This window comes from Meles meles, chromosome 21 (genome assembly GCF_922984935.1).
Source record: "Meles meles chromosome 21, mMelMel3.1 paternal haplotype, whole genome shotgun sequence".
In the NCBI taxonomy this organism is placed as follows: Eukaryota; Metazoa; Chordata; class Mammalia; order Carnivora; family Mustelidae; genus Meles; species Meles meles.
In genome coordinates, this window is record NC_060086.1 from 29,340,313 (window position 1) to 29,358,711 (window position 18,399).

General features: G+C 42.7%; 1 protein-coding gene across 1 annotated transcript in view; it reads right to left on the bottom strand.

Annotated features, from left to right (window-relative positions):
• IQCK (IQ motif containing K) overlaps positions 1 to 18,399 on the bottom strand; it is a 120,281-nt gene that overhangs the window by 20,619 nt on the left and 81,263 nt on the right. The window contains exon 8 of the mRNA XM_045992958.1: positions 14,666 to 14,777. Coding sequence (XP_045848914.1) covers positions 14,666 to 14,777 — 112 coding nt within the window. The remainder of the gene's footprint in view (positions 1 to 14,665; positions 14,778 to 18,399) is intronic.

Here is an 18,399-nt window from a genome sequence, read left to right on the forward strand (position 1 = left end):
TGAGCATCTACCATGTGCTGGGCACCGTTCTAGGTGCTAGGGATAGAGCAGTGAACAAAACAGGAAGGAAAAACAAAAAGTCCCTGAGATTATCGAATTTATATTGTATGGTTACACAGACAATAAACAAAATAATCTTAAAAATCTTGGGTGACTCAAAAGAATTAAACACTTGGAAGAACTATAAGTTACGTGTATCATGTAGTCAAAGACGATTTGTAAAGGAACTGGTACAGTTAACTACAACGTATATGCAGCCCCTTGTAACACACACAGGAAACGTGGCGCCCAGCCATTCTGGAGTCAGTTTCCTCCAGATCCTTAGTCACAGCTTGAAGGGCAGCTGTGACTTGTTTCTTTACTCCTGTGAGGCCACAAAGAAGGGGTGGGCCCCACACCAAGGTCTTGATGCCCACCAGCCACAGCATGTTGTAAGACAAGTCTAGAAACAGTCGACTCTTTTCGAATCGCTCTGTAGAGAACATGTTGGATGGGGACAAGCAGGGCAGGGGGTGGGGAAGCAAGGGATGGTCAGGAAGAACTCACTAAGGAGGTGACATTAAGCAGAGGTGACATTAAGAGGTGAAAGAGCCTCAGCCATGAGGATATTTGAGACCTGAGCCTTCATTTTTTTCTCTCAGGTCCTTTTTAAAAGATTCATTTATTGATTGGGTGGGGGGATGGGCAGAGTGAGAGAGAGAAAATATCAAGCAGACTCCCCACTGAGTGAGGAGCCCAAGGTGGGTCTTGACCTATGACCCTGAGATCATGACCTAAGCCGAAATCAAGAGTCAGATGCTTAACTCACTGAACCACCCAGGTGCCCCTTTTTCCTCTCAGTTTTTTATGTTGTAAAATATACATAAAATTTACCATCTTAATCATTTTTAGGCATACAGTTCAGTGGTAATAAGTGTCTTCATATTGGTTTTTTAAAAATATTTTATTTATTTGACACAGAGAGAGATCACAAGTAGGCAGAGAGACAGGCAGAGAGAGAGGGAGAAGCTTAGCAGAGAGCCTGATGTGGAGCTCAATCCCAGGACCCCGAGATCATGACCTGAGCCGAAGGCAGAGGCTTAACCCACTGAGCCACCCAGGCGCCCCGTGTCTCCATATTGTTGTGCAACCATCATGACCATTCATACCCACGATTGTTCTCATCTTGCAAAAACTGAAACCCTGTACCCATTAGACATGAACTCCCCATTCTTCCCTCCGCTCAGCCCCTGGCAATCACTGTTCTACTTTCTGTCTCTAGAATTTGACTACTCTACCTCCTATAAGTGGAGTCATACAGTCTTCGTCTTTTTGTGACTGGCTTATTTCACTCAGCGCAATGCTGTCAAGATTCATCCATGTTATAGCAGGTGTCAGAACTTCCTTCCCTTTCAAAGCGGAATGCTTTTTCACTGTATGTATAGACCCCATTTTCCTTCCATTCATTTGTTGATAGACACCTGGGGTGCCTCCACCTTTTGGCTGTTGTGAAGAATGCTGCTATGAATTCGGTGCACAAATATCCCTTCAAGACTCTGGTTTCAGTTCTTCTGTGTACATCACCAGAAATGGAATTGCTGAATCATACATATGGTGATTCTTTTTTAAGTTTTTTTAAGGAACCACTTTGGCTATTTTACCATTCTACATTCCTACCAACAGTGCATAAGGATCCAATTCTCCATGTCCTCACAAACACATATTATCTTTTGGGGGATTTTTGATAGTATCCACCCGATTGGGTACGAGGTGGTCTGGGCCTTCATTTTAATTCTTTTTGTAGCACTTTTATTGAAATATGAGTCACATACCACACAATTCACCCATTTAAAGCACACAACTCAATGGTTTTCATAGAGTCACAGATGTGTGTAATCATCACCACAATCAATTATACTATTCCTCAGCCCAAAACGAAACCCCATACCCTTTTGCGATTCCCCTCCATTCCCCCAGCTCTTTGCAACCACTGATCTACTTTCTGTCTCTGTGGATTTGCCTATCCTGGACCTTTCATATAAATGAAATCACATAATGTGTGGTCTTTTTGATGTCTGATTCTTTGCACTTTGCATAATGCTTTCAAGGTTCCAGCCCTGGTGAAGCAGGCATCCCTCCTTCATTCCTCCTCATAGTGTGGCCTTCATTTCTGTATTGAATGCCTTTCGAGCTTTTGGAAAGCATGAATTCCAGACTTTTCCCTCAGCCTACCAGTCCATGGACTGACTGAAAGGAAGGCTGTGAGAACGTCAAGGCAGTATGATGTTGTGGAAACTTCTAACTTTCCTCAGCTCCGGCACTTAATCATCTGTGTGACCAAAGATGAGTGACTTAACCTCTGAGACTCTCTCCTCCCCTGAAAAACAGGGGTAATAATAGTTTGTACTAGTTGAATTTATTGTGAAGATTAGAAATAATATCTGTAAGGTGCCTGGCCCATCGGAGGCATCCAATAAATTGAGTTTTCATGAGGACCATGGATCTTTGCAAACCAGCAAGGTCTGGCAGCTAAGGATATAGGCAACATGTCTCCTGCAGGCCAAGATGCCACACAGCAGGAGCAAGTTCCCATTGTCCTCCCTTTGTCAGCTTCAACTTTCATTCAGAGTCACCCCTGAGTGTGACAGACCCAAATATGGCGGTAAGAAAGGCCCTCAGTCTACAACATACACTTCCCGTTCCTCAAATATATGATCAAACAAAAATCTCCTTTAAACATCCCTGTGCTTTCCCCCCAAACTCTCCCAAATGGCCAAATACCCAATCCTTCCTTTTGTCTTCCCCCTTCAACACCTAAACCTCCCCACTTATGCTCTGGCCCTCAACCATCCCACCCTATTCTCTCCAGCAAATGCCCAGAATGTTCACCATCTTACTGTTCTTGCCTCCAGTCTTGAGACCAAACTCCCAAGGCACCAAGACAACAGCCAAGTTTTCCAAGGTTTGCATCTGCTCAGCAATAGACCTCTTGCCCAGGGAGCAGGAGACTCTCCAGAAAACACCTATTAGATTTCTTGTTTATAGAGATTTCCTAGTTTGCTCCTTCCATTTTTCAAAGGGGAAAGCAAAGTCCATCCACCAAGTAAATTTCAGAGGGGGGCCAGGAACTCAGATCCCCCGAGTTTTAATCCAAATGAAATTGCATTAGTGAGAAGAGCCTCGCAAAGGAAGATTTTGAATCCAAAAATCTATCCCTATTGCTGGGGTCTTGCAACTAATCCACGGTATTAGGATTTTGCTGATGTGGTTACAACACATTCTCTACTAAGAATAAACCTGTGTAATCATTTTCTCTGGCCCCTAGCCTGACACATCTTACAAATTTCCCCCCAGGGGATGTTAATCTGCAGCCAGGATGGAGAGCCACTGCTCCAGGTAAATTACCTGGAATAAAAATTTTGTATATATTTCTTGACAGTTTAAAAAACTGGGTGTGGTGCAAAAACAATGAACACTGTTACGCTGAAAATAAACAACAGCATCAACAAAAAAACAACGTCAAAACCAGCAACCAGTTATTGTCCATTCCCTCTGCGCCAGGGGTCTGTTTAACAGCATACAATGGTATTTAATCATTTAATCGTATTTGATCCTCACAGGAGGCCTCTGCAACAGGCCCTAATTGTCCCCGTTATAACAGACGAGCAAACGTGGGCCTTGAGAGGATGAGCAACTGGCTCATGACCTCACTGATGGTAAGGGGCAGGACCCTGGTTCTGTCAGACCCCAAGGCCAATAGTCTTTTTCAAGAAAAAAACAACATTTTTATTTATGTATTCATGAGAGAGGGAGAGAGAATGAGAGAGAGAGAGAGATAAAGAGAGGGAGAAAGGCAGAGCCAGAGGGAGAAGCAGGTGGGATTCCATCCTAGGACCCTGGGATCACGACCTGAACCAAAGGCAGATGCTTAACTGACTGAGCCACTTGGGCACCCCAAAGCGAATATTCTTTCTTTTTTTAAAATTAACATATAATGCACGATTTGTTTCAGGGGTAACAGGTCTGTGGTTCATCAGTCCTACACAATGTACAGTACTCACCACAACACATGCCCTTCCCAACGCCCATCAGCTAGCCACTCCATCCCTCCCACCCCCCTCCACTCCAGCAACCCTCAGTTTGTTTCCTGAGATTAAGAGTTTCTTATGGTTTGTCTCCCTCTCTGGTTTCATCTTGTTTCAATTTGTCCTCTCTTCCCTATGATCCTCTGCCTTGTTTCTCAAATTCCACATATTAGTGAGATCATATGATAATTGTCTTTCTCTGATTGACTTATTTTAATTAGCATAATACTTTCTAGTTCCATCCACGTCATTGCAAATGGTAAGATTTCATTTTTGATGGCTGCATAATATTCCATTTTGTGTGTGTGTGTGTGTGTGTGTGTGTGTGTGTGTGTGTACCACATCTTCTTTAATCATTCATCTGTCGATGGACATCTGGGTTCTTACCATAGTTTGGCTATTGTGGACATTGCTGCTATAAATATTGGGGTGCTCCTGCCCCTTCCCAAAGCCAATATTCTTAATAGCAACATATATTAGCCATATATAGCAAATCACTTATTGATCATTTCTTGTTATGAGCCAGGCACTATTCCAGTTCATTTAATCCTCCCAAACCCTACAGGGTTGTTCCTCACATCAGTATTTCCACTTTATTGCCATGCAAACTGAGTCAGAGAGAGATTAAGCAACCTGCACAGGGTTGCAGCCCTTAATAAGTGGGAAACTTAATCCAATCTGGTTTCAAAAGACTTCCAGAAGTTGGTAGGTTTATCTAGATCTTACCAAGGCATTCTGCACCTATAGAACTGCAAAGAAGAATACTGGATAATCAGATGAAGGAACAAAGCTATGGAAGTTGGAAGAATCCCCTTACATAAACTTAAATTTGGGATCTTGAACTTGTTGGGCAGACCATTTAAAAAAAGGAAATCATCTGTTACTTTCTTTTTAATTTCAGCAGAATAGTAGGGGATCTTTGAGCATTTCTTTCTTTCTTTCTTTTTTTTCTTAGATTATTTATTTATTTATTTATTTGACAGAGAGAGATCACAAGTAGGCAGAGAGGCAGGCAGAGAGAGAGGAGGAAGCAGGCTCCCCGCTGAGCAGGAAGCCTGATGTGGGACTCTTTCCCAGGACCCTGGGATCATGACCTGAGCCAAAGGCAGAGGTTTTAACCCATTGAGCCACCCAGGTGCCACAACTTTGAGCATTTCAATAGAAGGCATGTCCTAGCTGTGTAGACTTTTACAAATTTTTAATGCAAAAATACATATGAAAATTGATGTCATCCAAACAAATCCCCCCGCTGGTGAGTCTTAAAAATAGAACCGATGAACATAATATCACGGCATGGAGTCACTAGTTTCTTTTAATCTCTTTTGCAGGTTCAAATGGAGAAGGAACTAAGGTTTGAGGAGATATAAGAGAAAAAATTAAGATGAAAGTGACACCTGAGTGTTATTGATATATTTCTTCTTAAAGAGCCACGGTATCAAAAAAATAAGTAAATAAAGAGCCATGGTATTACCAAAGTGATGACCTCATTTCAAATTATTCCCGAGGCATAATCATTCCCATGTTACAAGTAGGGAAAATGAAACACAAAGATGACACCACCCATCAAAAGTTCCAAAGTGGGTTGGTGGCCTTATGGGCAAATTGATGCAACAGTTTTGAAAGACAATGCGGCGATCACTGTCTAAACTTAATATATGCATGTCCTGTGAACCAACAATTTCATTCCTATGACTATATCCTATAAAAATACTTCTACAAGTAAGCAAGAATAAATCTACAAAAATGTCCACCGAAGCATTGTTCATAATACAAGCTGAATATTTATTTTAGGGACTGGCTTAAAAAAAAAAGTATGGTACAGGTTTATCATTTTTATGGACCCACAAAAAAAAATGAGACAGATCTATATATATTGGCATGTGTGATATTATGACTTATATTAAGAAATATGTATTTGTCTTCGTCTGCATTTCTGACATAGAGCTCCTAAAAACTCTTGGAATTTCCCAAGTGAGGAGGAAGACCAGAAGGTGTCTTTTGTTATGTTAATAAGTGGCTTTTGGACCCACCTGAGGATGGCTGGTGGCCAGGAAAACCAATTATGTTATTAAAGGGTTAGGAACTTTTAGTCCCATTCCCCTGACCTCTAGGAAAGGGAAAGATGCTAGAGGTTGAATCAATCACCAGTGGCCAATGATTTCATCAAATGTGCCTATCCAAAGAAGCAGCCATACAAACCCGTAGGACAGGGTTCAGAGACTTCCAGATGGGGATGCCGCAACAATTCCAGGTACCACCATGCCAAGCCCCAAACTCTGTGAGGACAGAAGCTCCTTTGTTGGGGACCTCCCTCTCTCTCTCTTTTATCTCTCCATCTGACTGCTGATTCATTTCCCCTAATATATCCTTGTAATAAACCAGTAATCTAGTGAGTAAGCTAGTTTCCTGAGTTCTGAGAGCTGCCCCAGCCAATTAATTGAACCCAACGAATTGGGAAGCTCCAAACTGTGCTGGTCAGTCAGAAGCACAGGTAAAAACCTGGGCTTGGGACTGTCTGAAGTGGGGGTGGTCCTACACGACAGAGCCCTTAACCTGTGGGGTCTGATGCTATCTATGGATCAATACATGTCAGAGTTGAGTTGAATTCTCCAACTCAGCTGCTGTCAGAGAATTGCTTCCTAGTGGTATAGAAACCACCCTCCCCCAACACGTTGGAATTGGTATTAGAACTTTTGGCATGAAAAGTTTCCTTCCAAGTAAAGGAAAATAACATGTTGCAGTACAGGGTATATAACACGGTTCCGTGTTTATAAATATATATGCATATATATATTTATATGTAGATAGATGAAGAAACACGATGGGTAGACCCACTCAATAGTAACTGCCTCTGGAAAATAAGTGACTGGTTATTTTAACATGTATCATTGTTATGTGATAGATTATATTTGTTAGTCACAACGCGCTATAGCTAATGCCAGAATCCATCTCCTGAGCCACAAGCTAGCGTTCTCTGCACCCAGCTAGGCTATCCTCTCTGGTGGTGGAACCCTTCCTGTCCCTCATAGATAGCTGGGCAGGGTATTTGGAAGGAAGGACAAAGAACATCTTCATCCTTATCCACTTAGCCCTGGCTTCCTGCTCTAATGGAAATGTCTCCCAGAAACATGTTCATAGATCCTGCAGCCCATCTCCATCCTCCTCCATCTCCAAACCTCCCCTATCCAGTGAGGAGTACATAGAAACTTAAAGTGCTTAGTACAGCGTCTGGCACATGGTATGTGCCCAATAAACTACAGCTACTTCCTTCTCTGCTCTAAGACATCCTTCTCTGCTCTAAGAACCAAGTTCCAGGGGTATCCTAAAGTCATACCCATGTGGTGTGGCCAAGATGAGGTACTTATTTTGAGACTATCCTTAAAACTCAGTCTTAACAGTTCAGATTTGTCACTGCAATCTAACTTAAAATACTATATTTAAAGTCAGAAAAAGAAATTTCTCTGGTTTCTACCCGACCCTCACCTCAGGCTTTGTCTTGTCCCAGTGTTCTCTTAGTAAAGGAAAAAAAAAAAACTCAGTTCCAGGAATAAATGTGCTTCCAAGAAAATTTTTCTCTTGAAGACATAATCACACAATACAATGATCCTATTTTCTTCATTGTAGTGGCTTCTAGGAAGCTCGAAGCCATATTTCTACTTATTATAGGAACATTTTCGAGGTTATTATTCACGTTGTATAATGTGTTAGGGAAGGGCCCAGTTGTTTCCTGAACAAACAGCTTGTCTTTTTTTCTTACAGTCACTGTGAATTATGTAACGGATCCTATTTCCCTCTTTGTTTTGTCTCTAAAAAATCTTTAGCAAGTATAGGACTTGGAATAAATATTTTGCTTACTGCATTTTGTGGCTTAACTTTTTCCTGACTTTTAATTGTTCCCCAACCAATTACCACATTTATCTAAGAATGTTATATTATACAAATTTCTGTAAGATACTGAGAGGCACTCTTGGAATGAGGTTGGGAATAAACAGGTAAGCAAACAAAAGTAAATAATCGATTCCCTTTGACGGGTCAACCTCCTCCATCCCTTTCTTTAAAATACCAACAAGAAGTGATGAAGTCATTTAAAGAGTATTTACATATACATAAAGAATACACACACAGGAAAATGTAACCCGATGTTGTAGGAACAATTTCTATGGCTTCTTTCTTCCTACTCATACTGGATTTCCAAATAAAATATGGCCATTCAATTACCAGGCACATTTGAAAACAATTACTGAGTATACGAAGCTAAAAATGCGCTATTAATCGAGAAGGAATTTTTGACGATATCTCAAAAATGACTTAGGCATCTTGTTTGGAATTATATTGGCTGGAATTCTTGTCACACACATTTGAAAATAATTCCGGCAACTGTCCCGATGGATAGAGACTCGAGGATAACCTCACTCCATTTCTGTCCTAGAAGAAAATCCTGTTTGGGAGGGCCTCTGACTCAGTGTAACGTGAGACGAGCTATATGTGACCACGATTCTACCCCGACAGCTGACTCTATTCTCCCTCAGACCTCCTGTCTGCACCAAGGTTGCTCCAAGAAATGAACTTGGCAAAATTTATTCATACTATAAATACCAGAACACAATATGGATAAAATGGCATCCACTCAAAAAAATATATTACATTTGTTTGTTGGATTTGTACACAGATTAGTTGGTGTGTGTGTGTGTGTGTGTGTGTGTGTTTATAAAGTTGAAAAGCCATTTTTATTTGCAATCATTCCATTTTTTTCCTTACTGCAAGTCTCAAGGAGAACTAGCATGTGTTTAACATGAATTGCTTTATCAGAGTCACAGTGTCACTTTGGCTGGGGGGGATTTATTTTCTAAACTTTCACATTACCCAAATTCACAAGGTTTATAACAGGAAGTAACTTGGTCATGCCCCAGTGTAAGAAAATGATTCAGCTCAGCGACACCTAAAGGGAACGATTTCCCGTGGTGGGCATGTTATACCCTGTTCCTAGCAACTCAGTCCCTACTTAGGGGCTCCAGCCAATGCAAACAGCAAGAACCCAAGGCCTAGGTCGTAATAAATAGGACAAGCTACGTGTCATGTTCAGTAGGATTCCTGAGAGGTTTGGGTCTGACAGCAGAACCCAAGGACACATTTTCTCTCTCTGTGTCTCTCCCCAGTATGTTCGAACGCTGGACAATAAAAGGGAACACCTGGGCCCTCCTCTGGCTGTGTGACCTTGGGCAAGTCCCTCGACCTCCTTGGGCCTCTACTAATTCATCTGTAAAATGAAGCCCACAGTTCCATTCACCATGTACACGAAGACTGCATGCTCTGTGCCAGGCCCTGTGCTAGGCTGCAGCGGGGGAGGGCATCATGCTGAAGAAGACAAGCACAGTCCCCTTATGGAACCCCATGGAACTTAGAGTTTAGTGGAGGAAAGCAACAAGGTTGTTTAAAAGCACACAGATACTAATACTAATCATGACAATAACCAGCATTTGTTGGAACAATGTGCCAGGACTTGTTCTAAAGATCATCTCTTAAACCTTTAACAACCACCATAGGAGACAGGTATTATCATTAGTCCAGTTTTTACATGGGACAACTGAGGCTTAATGAAGTTAAGCACATCAGGTCACACGCATTTCAAAACCCAGTCCTTTCCCCACTGCACTGTACCGGCTTCCTTCTTAGCTGATTAGAGCTCTGGGGACAGTGTTTAGAACGGGCTTTTTCACCTGAAGGCCATTTCACAGTCTTACTGTAAATGGGAAATTTATCTATGAGCTCCCACTGGGGCATTTCCTGGAGCCCACCTTGTTTGGGAAGGACAGCTCTTTCTGAAGCCCTGCAAAGGCTGCCAGGGACCGAGCAGCAGGTGGCTGAGATGGGAATGCTCTCACTCCGCAGTTGCACCGCGGGCTGGACAGCAGACACACATTACAGCCCGGCTGCTCTCCCCGCTACACAGCAAGCCAAATCAATCTGTCAACCGACAGCAAATCAACTCAAAAGAATAAGAAACAACAGAAATAAATAGGCATGCTGCACTTTCCCTGACCTTTAAACTGATTACAGCCTTGATTGTCTTCCAATTTTGAAGTGAAATGAAACAGCAGTTGTGCATGGCAGAGAGGCGCGCAGGAGCCTGCCAGTCACAGCTCAAGGGTGAGCAAGGGTTAAACCGTTAAGGAGGCTTTAACACCGCCAGTGTGATGAACTCTTACTTGGAGGTTACCCCACCCCCCCAACCCCTGCCCCTTCCCGGCATAGTCTGCAGGCAGTCTGGCCTAAGCCTCAGGACTGGACCTTCCTGCTCATCCATTTACTCACTCACTTGCTCATTCAGCCAATATTTATTCGGTGCTCAGTTTGTGCCAGGCACTGTCCAAGGACAGGTCTTTGTCCTCGGGAAGCTTATACTTTCATAAGAAAAACACATAACTGCCAAGTAAACAAATAACAGATGGACTTCTCTAGCCCGGGGCTCAGGGCATGCAGACTTAGAGGATTCCACATTTCATTTATTTACTTTTTTTTAAATGAGTTGCTTTATTTTATTTTATTTTAATTTTGAAGGCCTCCACATTTTTTTTTTTTTTTAAGATTTATTTATTTGACAGAGAGAGATCACGAGTAAGCAGAGAGGCAGGCAGAGAGAGAGGAGGAAGCAGGCTCCCCGCTGAGCAGAGAGCCCGATGCGGGGCTCGATCCCAGGACCCTGAGATCATGACCTGAGCTGAAGGCAGAGGCTTAACCCACTGAGCCACCCAGGCGCCCCGAAGGCCTCCGCATTTTAAAGAGAGCACAAAACAAGAGCAGAGCCAGCGCCTCCTTAAGGTATCAACCCCGGCTGACCAGGAGAACCCGGAAACTTAACACAGATGTCGAGGGCTCATCCCAAAGAAGCTGTGGCGGTGAAGCACTGGTAATTTTTGACTTATAATTTTGAAATAATTTTGAATTTACAGAAAAGTTGCAAAAATCATCCACAGAACCTCCAAGTTCACCAGCAGTTTGCCCTGTGCCTTACTTACGTTACTGGTTCCTGTCTGTGTGTGCTCCTGTACACATGCGTGTTACACGTTCTTTTTTTCTGAATCATTTGAGGTTAAGTTACATATCATACTTGCTATGTGTACATCAACATGTATAACAGCAATGGTGTATACATCATTGATCCCTAAAGCCTTCAGCATGTATCTTAAGAATGAGGTGGTTTCTCTTCTTTTTCTTTAAAGGTTTTGTTTTGGGGGCACCTGGGTGGCTCAGTTGGTTAAGCGTCTACCTCCGGCTCAGGTCACGATCTCAGGGTCCTGGGCTCGAGCCCCTCAGCGGGCTCCCTGCTCCCCTCTGCAGTTCCCCCTGCTTGTGCCCTGTCATTCTCTCTCAAATAAACAAATAAATAAAATCTTTTTTAAAATGAGGAAATTTGATAGTGCTATGCAGTCATTTATATAAAGCCTATATTCAAAGTTTGCTAATTGTCTCAATAATGTCTTCCTTAGAATTTTTTTCCCATCCAGGATCCAACCTAAGATCCTGTGTTGTGTTTAGCTGTCACGTCCCCTTGCTTCTCCTTTAATCTTGGTCTTTCTTGACACCGGCCTTTTTTAAGAGTCCAAATCAGTTATTTTGGTGCGTGTCCTTCAACTTGGGTTTGTCCAATGTTTCCCCATGATTAGATTCAAGTTGTGCGTTTTGACAGGAGTAGTGGATAAGTATATGTGATGAGTGTCCATCTTAGTACATCATACCAGAAGGCACATTACATCAGCTTGTTCCAATATTGGTGACACTAATTTTGAACACTGGGTTTGCCAGGTTGCTCTAATGCAAAGTTAATATTTTTCCTTTTGTTTAATGACTACTTTGTAGAGGGATATTTCGAGACTCTAAATTCATATTCCTCATCAAAGTTTCACTCAATGGTGTTAGCAAGTACTGATGATTTTTTAAAATATTTTATTTATTTATTTGATAGAGATCACAAGTAGGCAGAGAGGCAGGCAGAGAGAGAGGAAGGGAAACAGGCTTCCTGCTGATCAGAGAGCCTGATGAGGGGCTCGATCCCAGGACCCTGAGATCATGACCTGAGTTGAAGGCAGAGGCTTAACCCACTGAGCCACCCAGGCGCCCCTCTCCTCTCTTAGACTAAAATGGGTACTTCCCCCAACCTAAGTCCTAAGGCAAGGGAGGGAAAGTCCAAGAGAACAACTCAAAAAGATTGGGGGTGTCTCATTATTTGGTTGAATATCTGCTTTAAAGGTAGACTTACATCTAGATCATTCCTCTAAGCCTATCTGAGGAGGTTTGATGTGATCTGGGTAGACAAACTGGGGCAGAGAGGAGGAGACCATGGAGAAGTCTGCGTGTCCACCATTGGTTTCCTGTGTGTCAGATGGACAGTGAGAGGTAACTTGAATTATTTTCCTCATGCTCTGACCAAGAGGGATGAGCACTGGGTAAGGAGACCCCAAAAGCAAAAGACTAGGAGTAGACTGGCAGAGGTGGGATCCGAAGTGGTGGTGGAAGAGGCAGAGACAGAACCAGATCCCCCCAGAGGTGTTCTGCCGCCTAGAGTTTCACCCCCAGGAAGAATCATATGAGATACAGGAGTCAGAGAGTCAGCATGGAGATGCCTGCCCACGGGACATGAGTGGTAGCCTTAGCCAGAGAATCAGCAGCAGCCACAGGAGGATGACAACAGACAGTGAAGAGAGGGATGCCCCTGTATCTCCCTCCTTCCCACCCATCACACCACAGGAGAAAGGGATCCGGGAGAGGCCAGGATAGAAGTGTGAAAGACCTAACACCTCTTTCCCCCACTTCCATCCCCCTGGGTGGAGGGCAGGAGGTTGGGTAAGCATCAAATTGGATCTGAGATTGAAATTTTAAACTAGACTGGGCTTTCTGAAATTAGAACATGCTGAAAAAACACGGAATCCCCCCCATAGGCTATAAAGGGATTGGAAAGAGAGGTTTGAGAAAATAGGGTTGAAGACGGTTTCTGGGGAGAAGAAGCCTTTGTTTAGACACCATCATGCTGAGGTTGCTCATAGACTGGCTCCTGGTCCCGGGGGGAGACCCCTTGAGGAGGTAATGCCCCAGGCCTAGAAGGTGAGAAGCAGCTGGGGATGAGTGATTTGACAGAAAAAAAAAAAAAATGGAAAGCACATACCCCCCAAGGTGAGGGGGGAAGGGCACTGGCATATGACAAGAACAGAAAAGTCTGGAAGGGCTCCAGCCTAGTGACAGGGGACAGGTACAGGGAAGGATAGGGAGGTGAGAGGGCTCAAAGCATGGATGGCCTGTAGCCTGCTGAGGTAAGGAGATTTATTTTTCATAAATTCTAAAGTACTATGAACTTATTTAAAAGATTCCAACAGTGCACCTCTTCCTGCCTTGTCCAAATCCTAAAGGTGACCATCATTAATGTATCCTTCCAGGCCGTTTAGACACCTCCACGTTTCCACGTATACACTTTTATTTTTTTAAAAAAAGATTTTATTTGACAGAGAGAGACAGATAGCAAGAGAGAGCGGGATTGGGAGGAGAGGGGAAAGCAGGCTCCCCACTGAGCAAGGAGCCCAATGTGGGGCTCGATCCCAGGACGCTGAGATCATGACCAGAGCTGAAGGCAGACGCTCAACAACTGAGCCATCCAAGTGCCCCTACACATATATACTTATAATATGGATAAAAACCGATGGTTCTGTGATTCTTTTCCACTTGATAATATATCATGAATCCTTCCATGTTGCTGCTTGAATAAATGATGCTAAATCCATACCATGCAACTGTTAAACTTCGCGATGCTACTCTCTGGTCGTTGGCCATAATGATGTTCTGAGTACGTTCAGTGACAAGGTAGATTATGGGACAGAGGTAACAATGTAAAATTCAGTCTTTAATAAAACATGTACGGATATCTATTTGTACCTGTTTGCACTGGAAAAAGTACAGCAGGATATACACCAAAATAGTAACAGTGGTGGGATTTCTGTTTTTTCCCCTTTTTTTGGCTGTTGGTTTTCTAATTTTCCTATCGTAAATACGTAGTAACTTAAAGTTTTATAATAAAGAGTGTGGAAAACAAATAGGACAAAATGGTGATATCTGCAGAGGACAGGAGACGGGTGCTTGTTATTCTGTATTTCTGTGTGTGTGTGCGTGTGTGTGTGCGTGTGTGTGCGTGCATGCAAGCGTGCACGTGTTTAGTTTCTCATGAAAGGGGAGAGGACAAGCATAATGCATCATTTCAGTTCAGACACGCAGTCAACAATTTAAAAAAGATAACCACCCATCACACTGACGGACACTGTGTTTCCAAAATGAGAGGTTACCCTCGATGTCTTACAGCTTAAACAAAACGACTTGCAGACACAGGATGACACTGAGTTTGTCCCTGAGTGAGGAGAATGGCCATGTAAATTATGTCACACCACCTCTGTCCTTCCAGAGCAGAATCCTAATCTGCAGTCACTCCCCCCACCCACACACAAAGTGAGTTCCCTGCAGAGACAAGAACCTGACAAGAACTCAGAGGGTTTCTTTTAGAGCCTGGGCTACGACTCAATCTTTTCCTAAACAAACTAAAGACTGTGACTCAAACAACTGACCTTTCTGTTCTTGTTTGGCCCAGAAAATCTTGACTCGCTGGCGAATGTGCTTGCCTTCGCGCAGTTTCTTCTGCCACTGCCGCAGCTCTTGAATCTCAGGATCGCACCGAACCTGGAAAATGACCACAAAACTTTGGTTCCTTTTCAAAAATATGCCCATACATTAGCTTGTTAACTCTGCATGGAAAATCATTTACAAACTAATTGGATATACTCTGGATTCTAAGTGAATCAGTGTTCTGAGTCATTTATCTGAACTCCTACGGGTTACGTAATATTTGAGTGTAAATGAGGTTGTATGGGGATTTGCTATAAAAATGGTAGGTTGAAAACATTCTAGATCTGTGCGGTCCAATAGAAATATGATGGGGCCACATGTGAAATTTTAAATTTCCTAGCAGTTTCATTTTAAAAAGTAAAAATGAGCCAGCGAGATTATTTTTAAGAATATATTTTATTTAGGGGCGCCTGGGTGTCTCAGTGGGCTAAAGCCTCTGCCTTCAGCTCAGGTCATGATCCGAGAGTCCTGGAATCAAGCATCGCGTCAAGCTCCCTGCTCAGTAGGGATCTTGCTTCCCCACCCCTCTCTCTGCCTGCCTCTCTGACTACTTGTGATCTCTGTCTGTCAAATAAACAAAATCTTAAAAAAAAAAAAAGAATATATTTTATTTAACCTCAAAGGTCCAAAATATTGTCTCAACATGTAAGCCATACAAAAATTCTTTATGAGATATTTTACTCTCTGTCTTCCACACTAAGTCCTCAACATCTACTGTATTTTACAGTTACAGCACACCTCGGTTTGGGCTAGACGCATTTCAAGTGCTCAATGATCGCATATAACTGGTGGCTACTGTATTGGTTCTAGAAGAATCACAGACAATGTGTTAATCACTGTTCCGTTTAACACCAACTGAGCACCTACTGCATACTGGGCTAGACATTGTGCTAGACATTGTCAATAAAGAGACTATTGATGGTAATTTGAGTTAAGTTTTATTTTATTCTTTCATAGCTCATACTTATGTGCACTTAGGTTCCAGGCACTGTTTAAGTGTTTTACAAATTTAACCATCAAAACACCCAATAAGACAAGAATGATTATGCCCATTTTACGGATGAAGAAACTCAGTTCAGGCAGCTTGCTGAGCTGCAGAGCTAGGAAATGGTGTTGAGGTTCAAATGTAGGCAGACTGTTTCAGCTGCCCTTGAGGGGCTGAGAATCTAGTAGGAGACACAGAGTATTCAGGAATAAGATCAACAAGGATATTGATGAGTAGAAGGGAATGCAGAGGAGGAACTAAACTCAGCCTGGAGTGGTCAGCAAACACTTCATGGAGGAGATGATCCCTGGGCTGAGTTTTGAAGCATAAACTAGAGTTAGCCATGGAGAAAAGGTGGGTAGAGTGTAACGGTGGTCCATTTCTGCTTATTGTGATCATGTCACAAAGCCAGGGCCCTACCTCCTGATGTTTCAGACCAGCACTGGATCTTAAGACTTCCTGCTCTGATCCCTGGGATCCAAGCTTCTTGGATTCGTTTTTGAAAAATCCTGTTGTCCTCTAGAAGGGTCCTTCCATGGCTTTTTATAACTAGGAAACTTGTGGGGGGCAATGTTGGGTTTGGGGTGATCGTAATCCCTTTCCCTTCTAGAAAGTTCCTGGGTTCTTTATGTGAATTGATACCATGCACCAGAGCTCTACTCATTAAGAGGCATTTGGAGAGTTGACCTTATCAAATTCAAGAAAAATAAAGTCCTTCCTATTACTTCCTCTCCCAGGGCATGGGGTGCCCTGGTTGTCTTAAGAAAACTACTCAAGGGGTGCCTGGGTGGCTCAGTGGGTTAATCCTCTGCCTTTGGCTCAGGTCCTGATCTCAGGGTCCTGGGATTGAGCTCCGCATCAGGCTCTCTGCTCAGCGAAGAGCCTGCTTCCCCCCCCTCTCTCTCTGCCTGCCTCTCTGCCTACTTGTGATCTCTCTATCAAATAAGTAAATAAAATATTAAAAAAAAACTACTCAAGTGATTTTTTTCCAAAATAAAAAAGATGGACTGTTTCCTGCTGAACTTGTAAATGACAGCTATACTTGTTTAAGAAAAAAGAAAATATACAATTTATCTATAAGTATATATTTTTAAAATCACACATACAAAGGACCATATATGTATATATTGTGTGCATATATATAGTATATGTATATAATATGTATATATATAATATGTATATTGTGTGTGTATATACATATCAAGTACTTTGTATATAAAGTATATAACATATACCAGTTTAATGTTATGCAAATTTCAGAGAGTAAAATGGCCCTCTATTAATGTCATAGAAAATAAGGCAATCCCCTAAGTCTTTTAAATTACAATGCAATGTTTTTACAGTGTTTTAGAACGTCTTATGTTCAAAAGATTAGACACCTTCAACATCTCTGCTCTGTGGATTGAGCAAGCCCAAAGCCTCCTGGGCAGCAAAAAAGGGATTATCCACATCTTTCCTACCAGCTTCAATTTATCGGGATCCAAGCACACAGAAATTCCCACATTTCTGCACTGTGACAGCTGATACCCTTAATGATAATAAATGTGAAGGATCTTCTGAATCACCAAAGAAAGGTTAACACTAATTATAATCAAGCTAATTGACTATGTTTTCTTATAGTCAAATTCTTTCTGCATAACTGATGTATTCTTTTATTTTTTAAAAAGATTTTATTTATTTGACAAAGAGAGAGAGACAGCAAGAGTGGGAACACAAGCAGCAGGAGTGGGAGAGGGAGAAACAGGCTTCTCACTGATCAGGGAGCCCGATGCAGGGCTCCATCCCAGGACCCTGGAATCATAACCTGAACCAAAAGCAGGCACTAAATGACTAAGCCCCCCAGGCTCCCCTATAGCATAACTTTTTAAAAAAGATTTTTACTTTCCACCAACATATAATGTACTACCAGCCCCAGGGACACAGGTCTGCAAATCGTCAGGCCCACACACCCCACAGCACTCACCACAACACACCCCCCCCAACAACATCCACAACCCCACCCCCTACACCCCCGCCTCGCAACACCCAGCCTGCCCTGTGAGACCAAGAGTCTACCATGGCCCCCCCATCCCATACCACCTCACCCCTTCCCTCTCTGCCCAAACCCCTCACACTGTGCCCCAAATCCCCCGTATCAGGGAGATCATGTAATTGTCTTTCTCTGAGTTATTTCGCTCAGCATGATACCCTCTAGTTCCATCCATGTCGTTGCAAATGGCAAGATCTTATTTCTTTTGATGGCTGCATAGTATGCCATATATATACACACACACACCACATCTTCTTTATCCATTCATCTGTTGATGGGCATCTAGGTTCTTTCCATAGTTTGGCTATTGTGGACATTGCTGCTATAAATATCCAGGTGCACGTGCCCCTTTGGATCCCTACATTTGTATCCTTAGGGTAAATACCCAGTAGTACAATTGCTTGGTCATAGGGTAGCTCTATTTTCAACTTTTTGAGGAACCTCCATGCTGTTTTCCAGAGTGGCTGCACCAGCTTGCATTCCCACCAACAGTGTAGGAGGGTTCCCCTGTCTCCACATCCTCGCCAGCATCTGTTGTTTCCTGACTGGTTAATTTTAGCCATTCTGACTGGTATGAAGTGGTATCTCACTGTGGTTTTGATTTGTATTTCCCTGATGCCAAGTGATGTTGAGCACTTTTTCAAGTGTCTGTTGGCCATCTG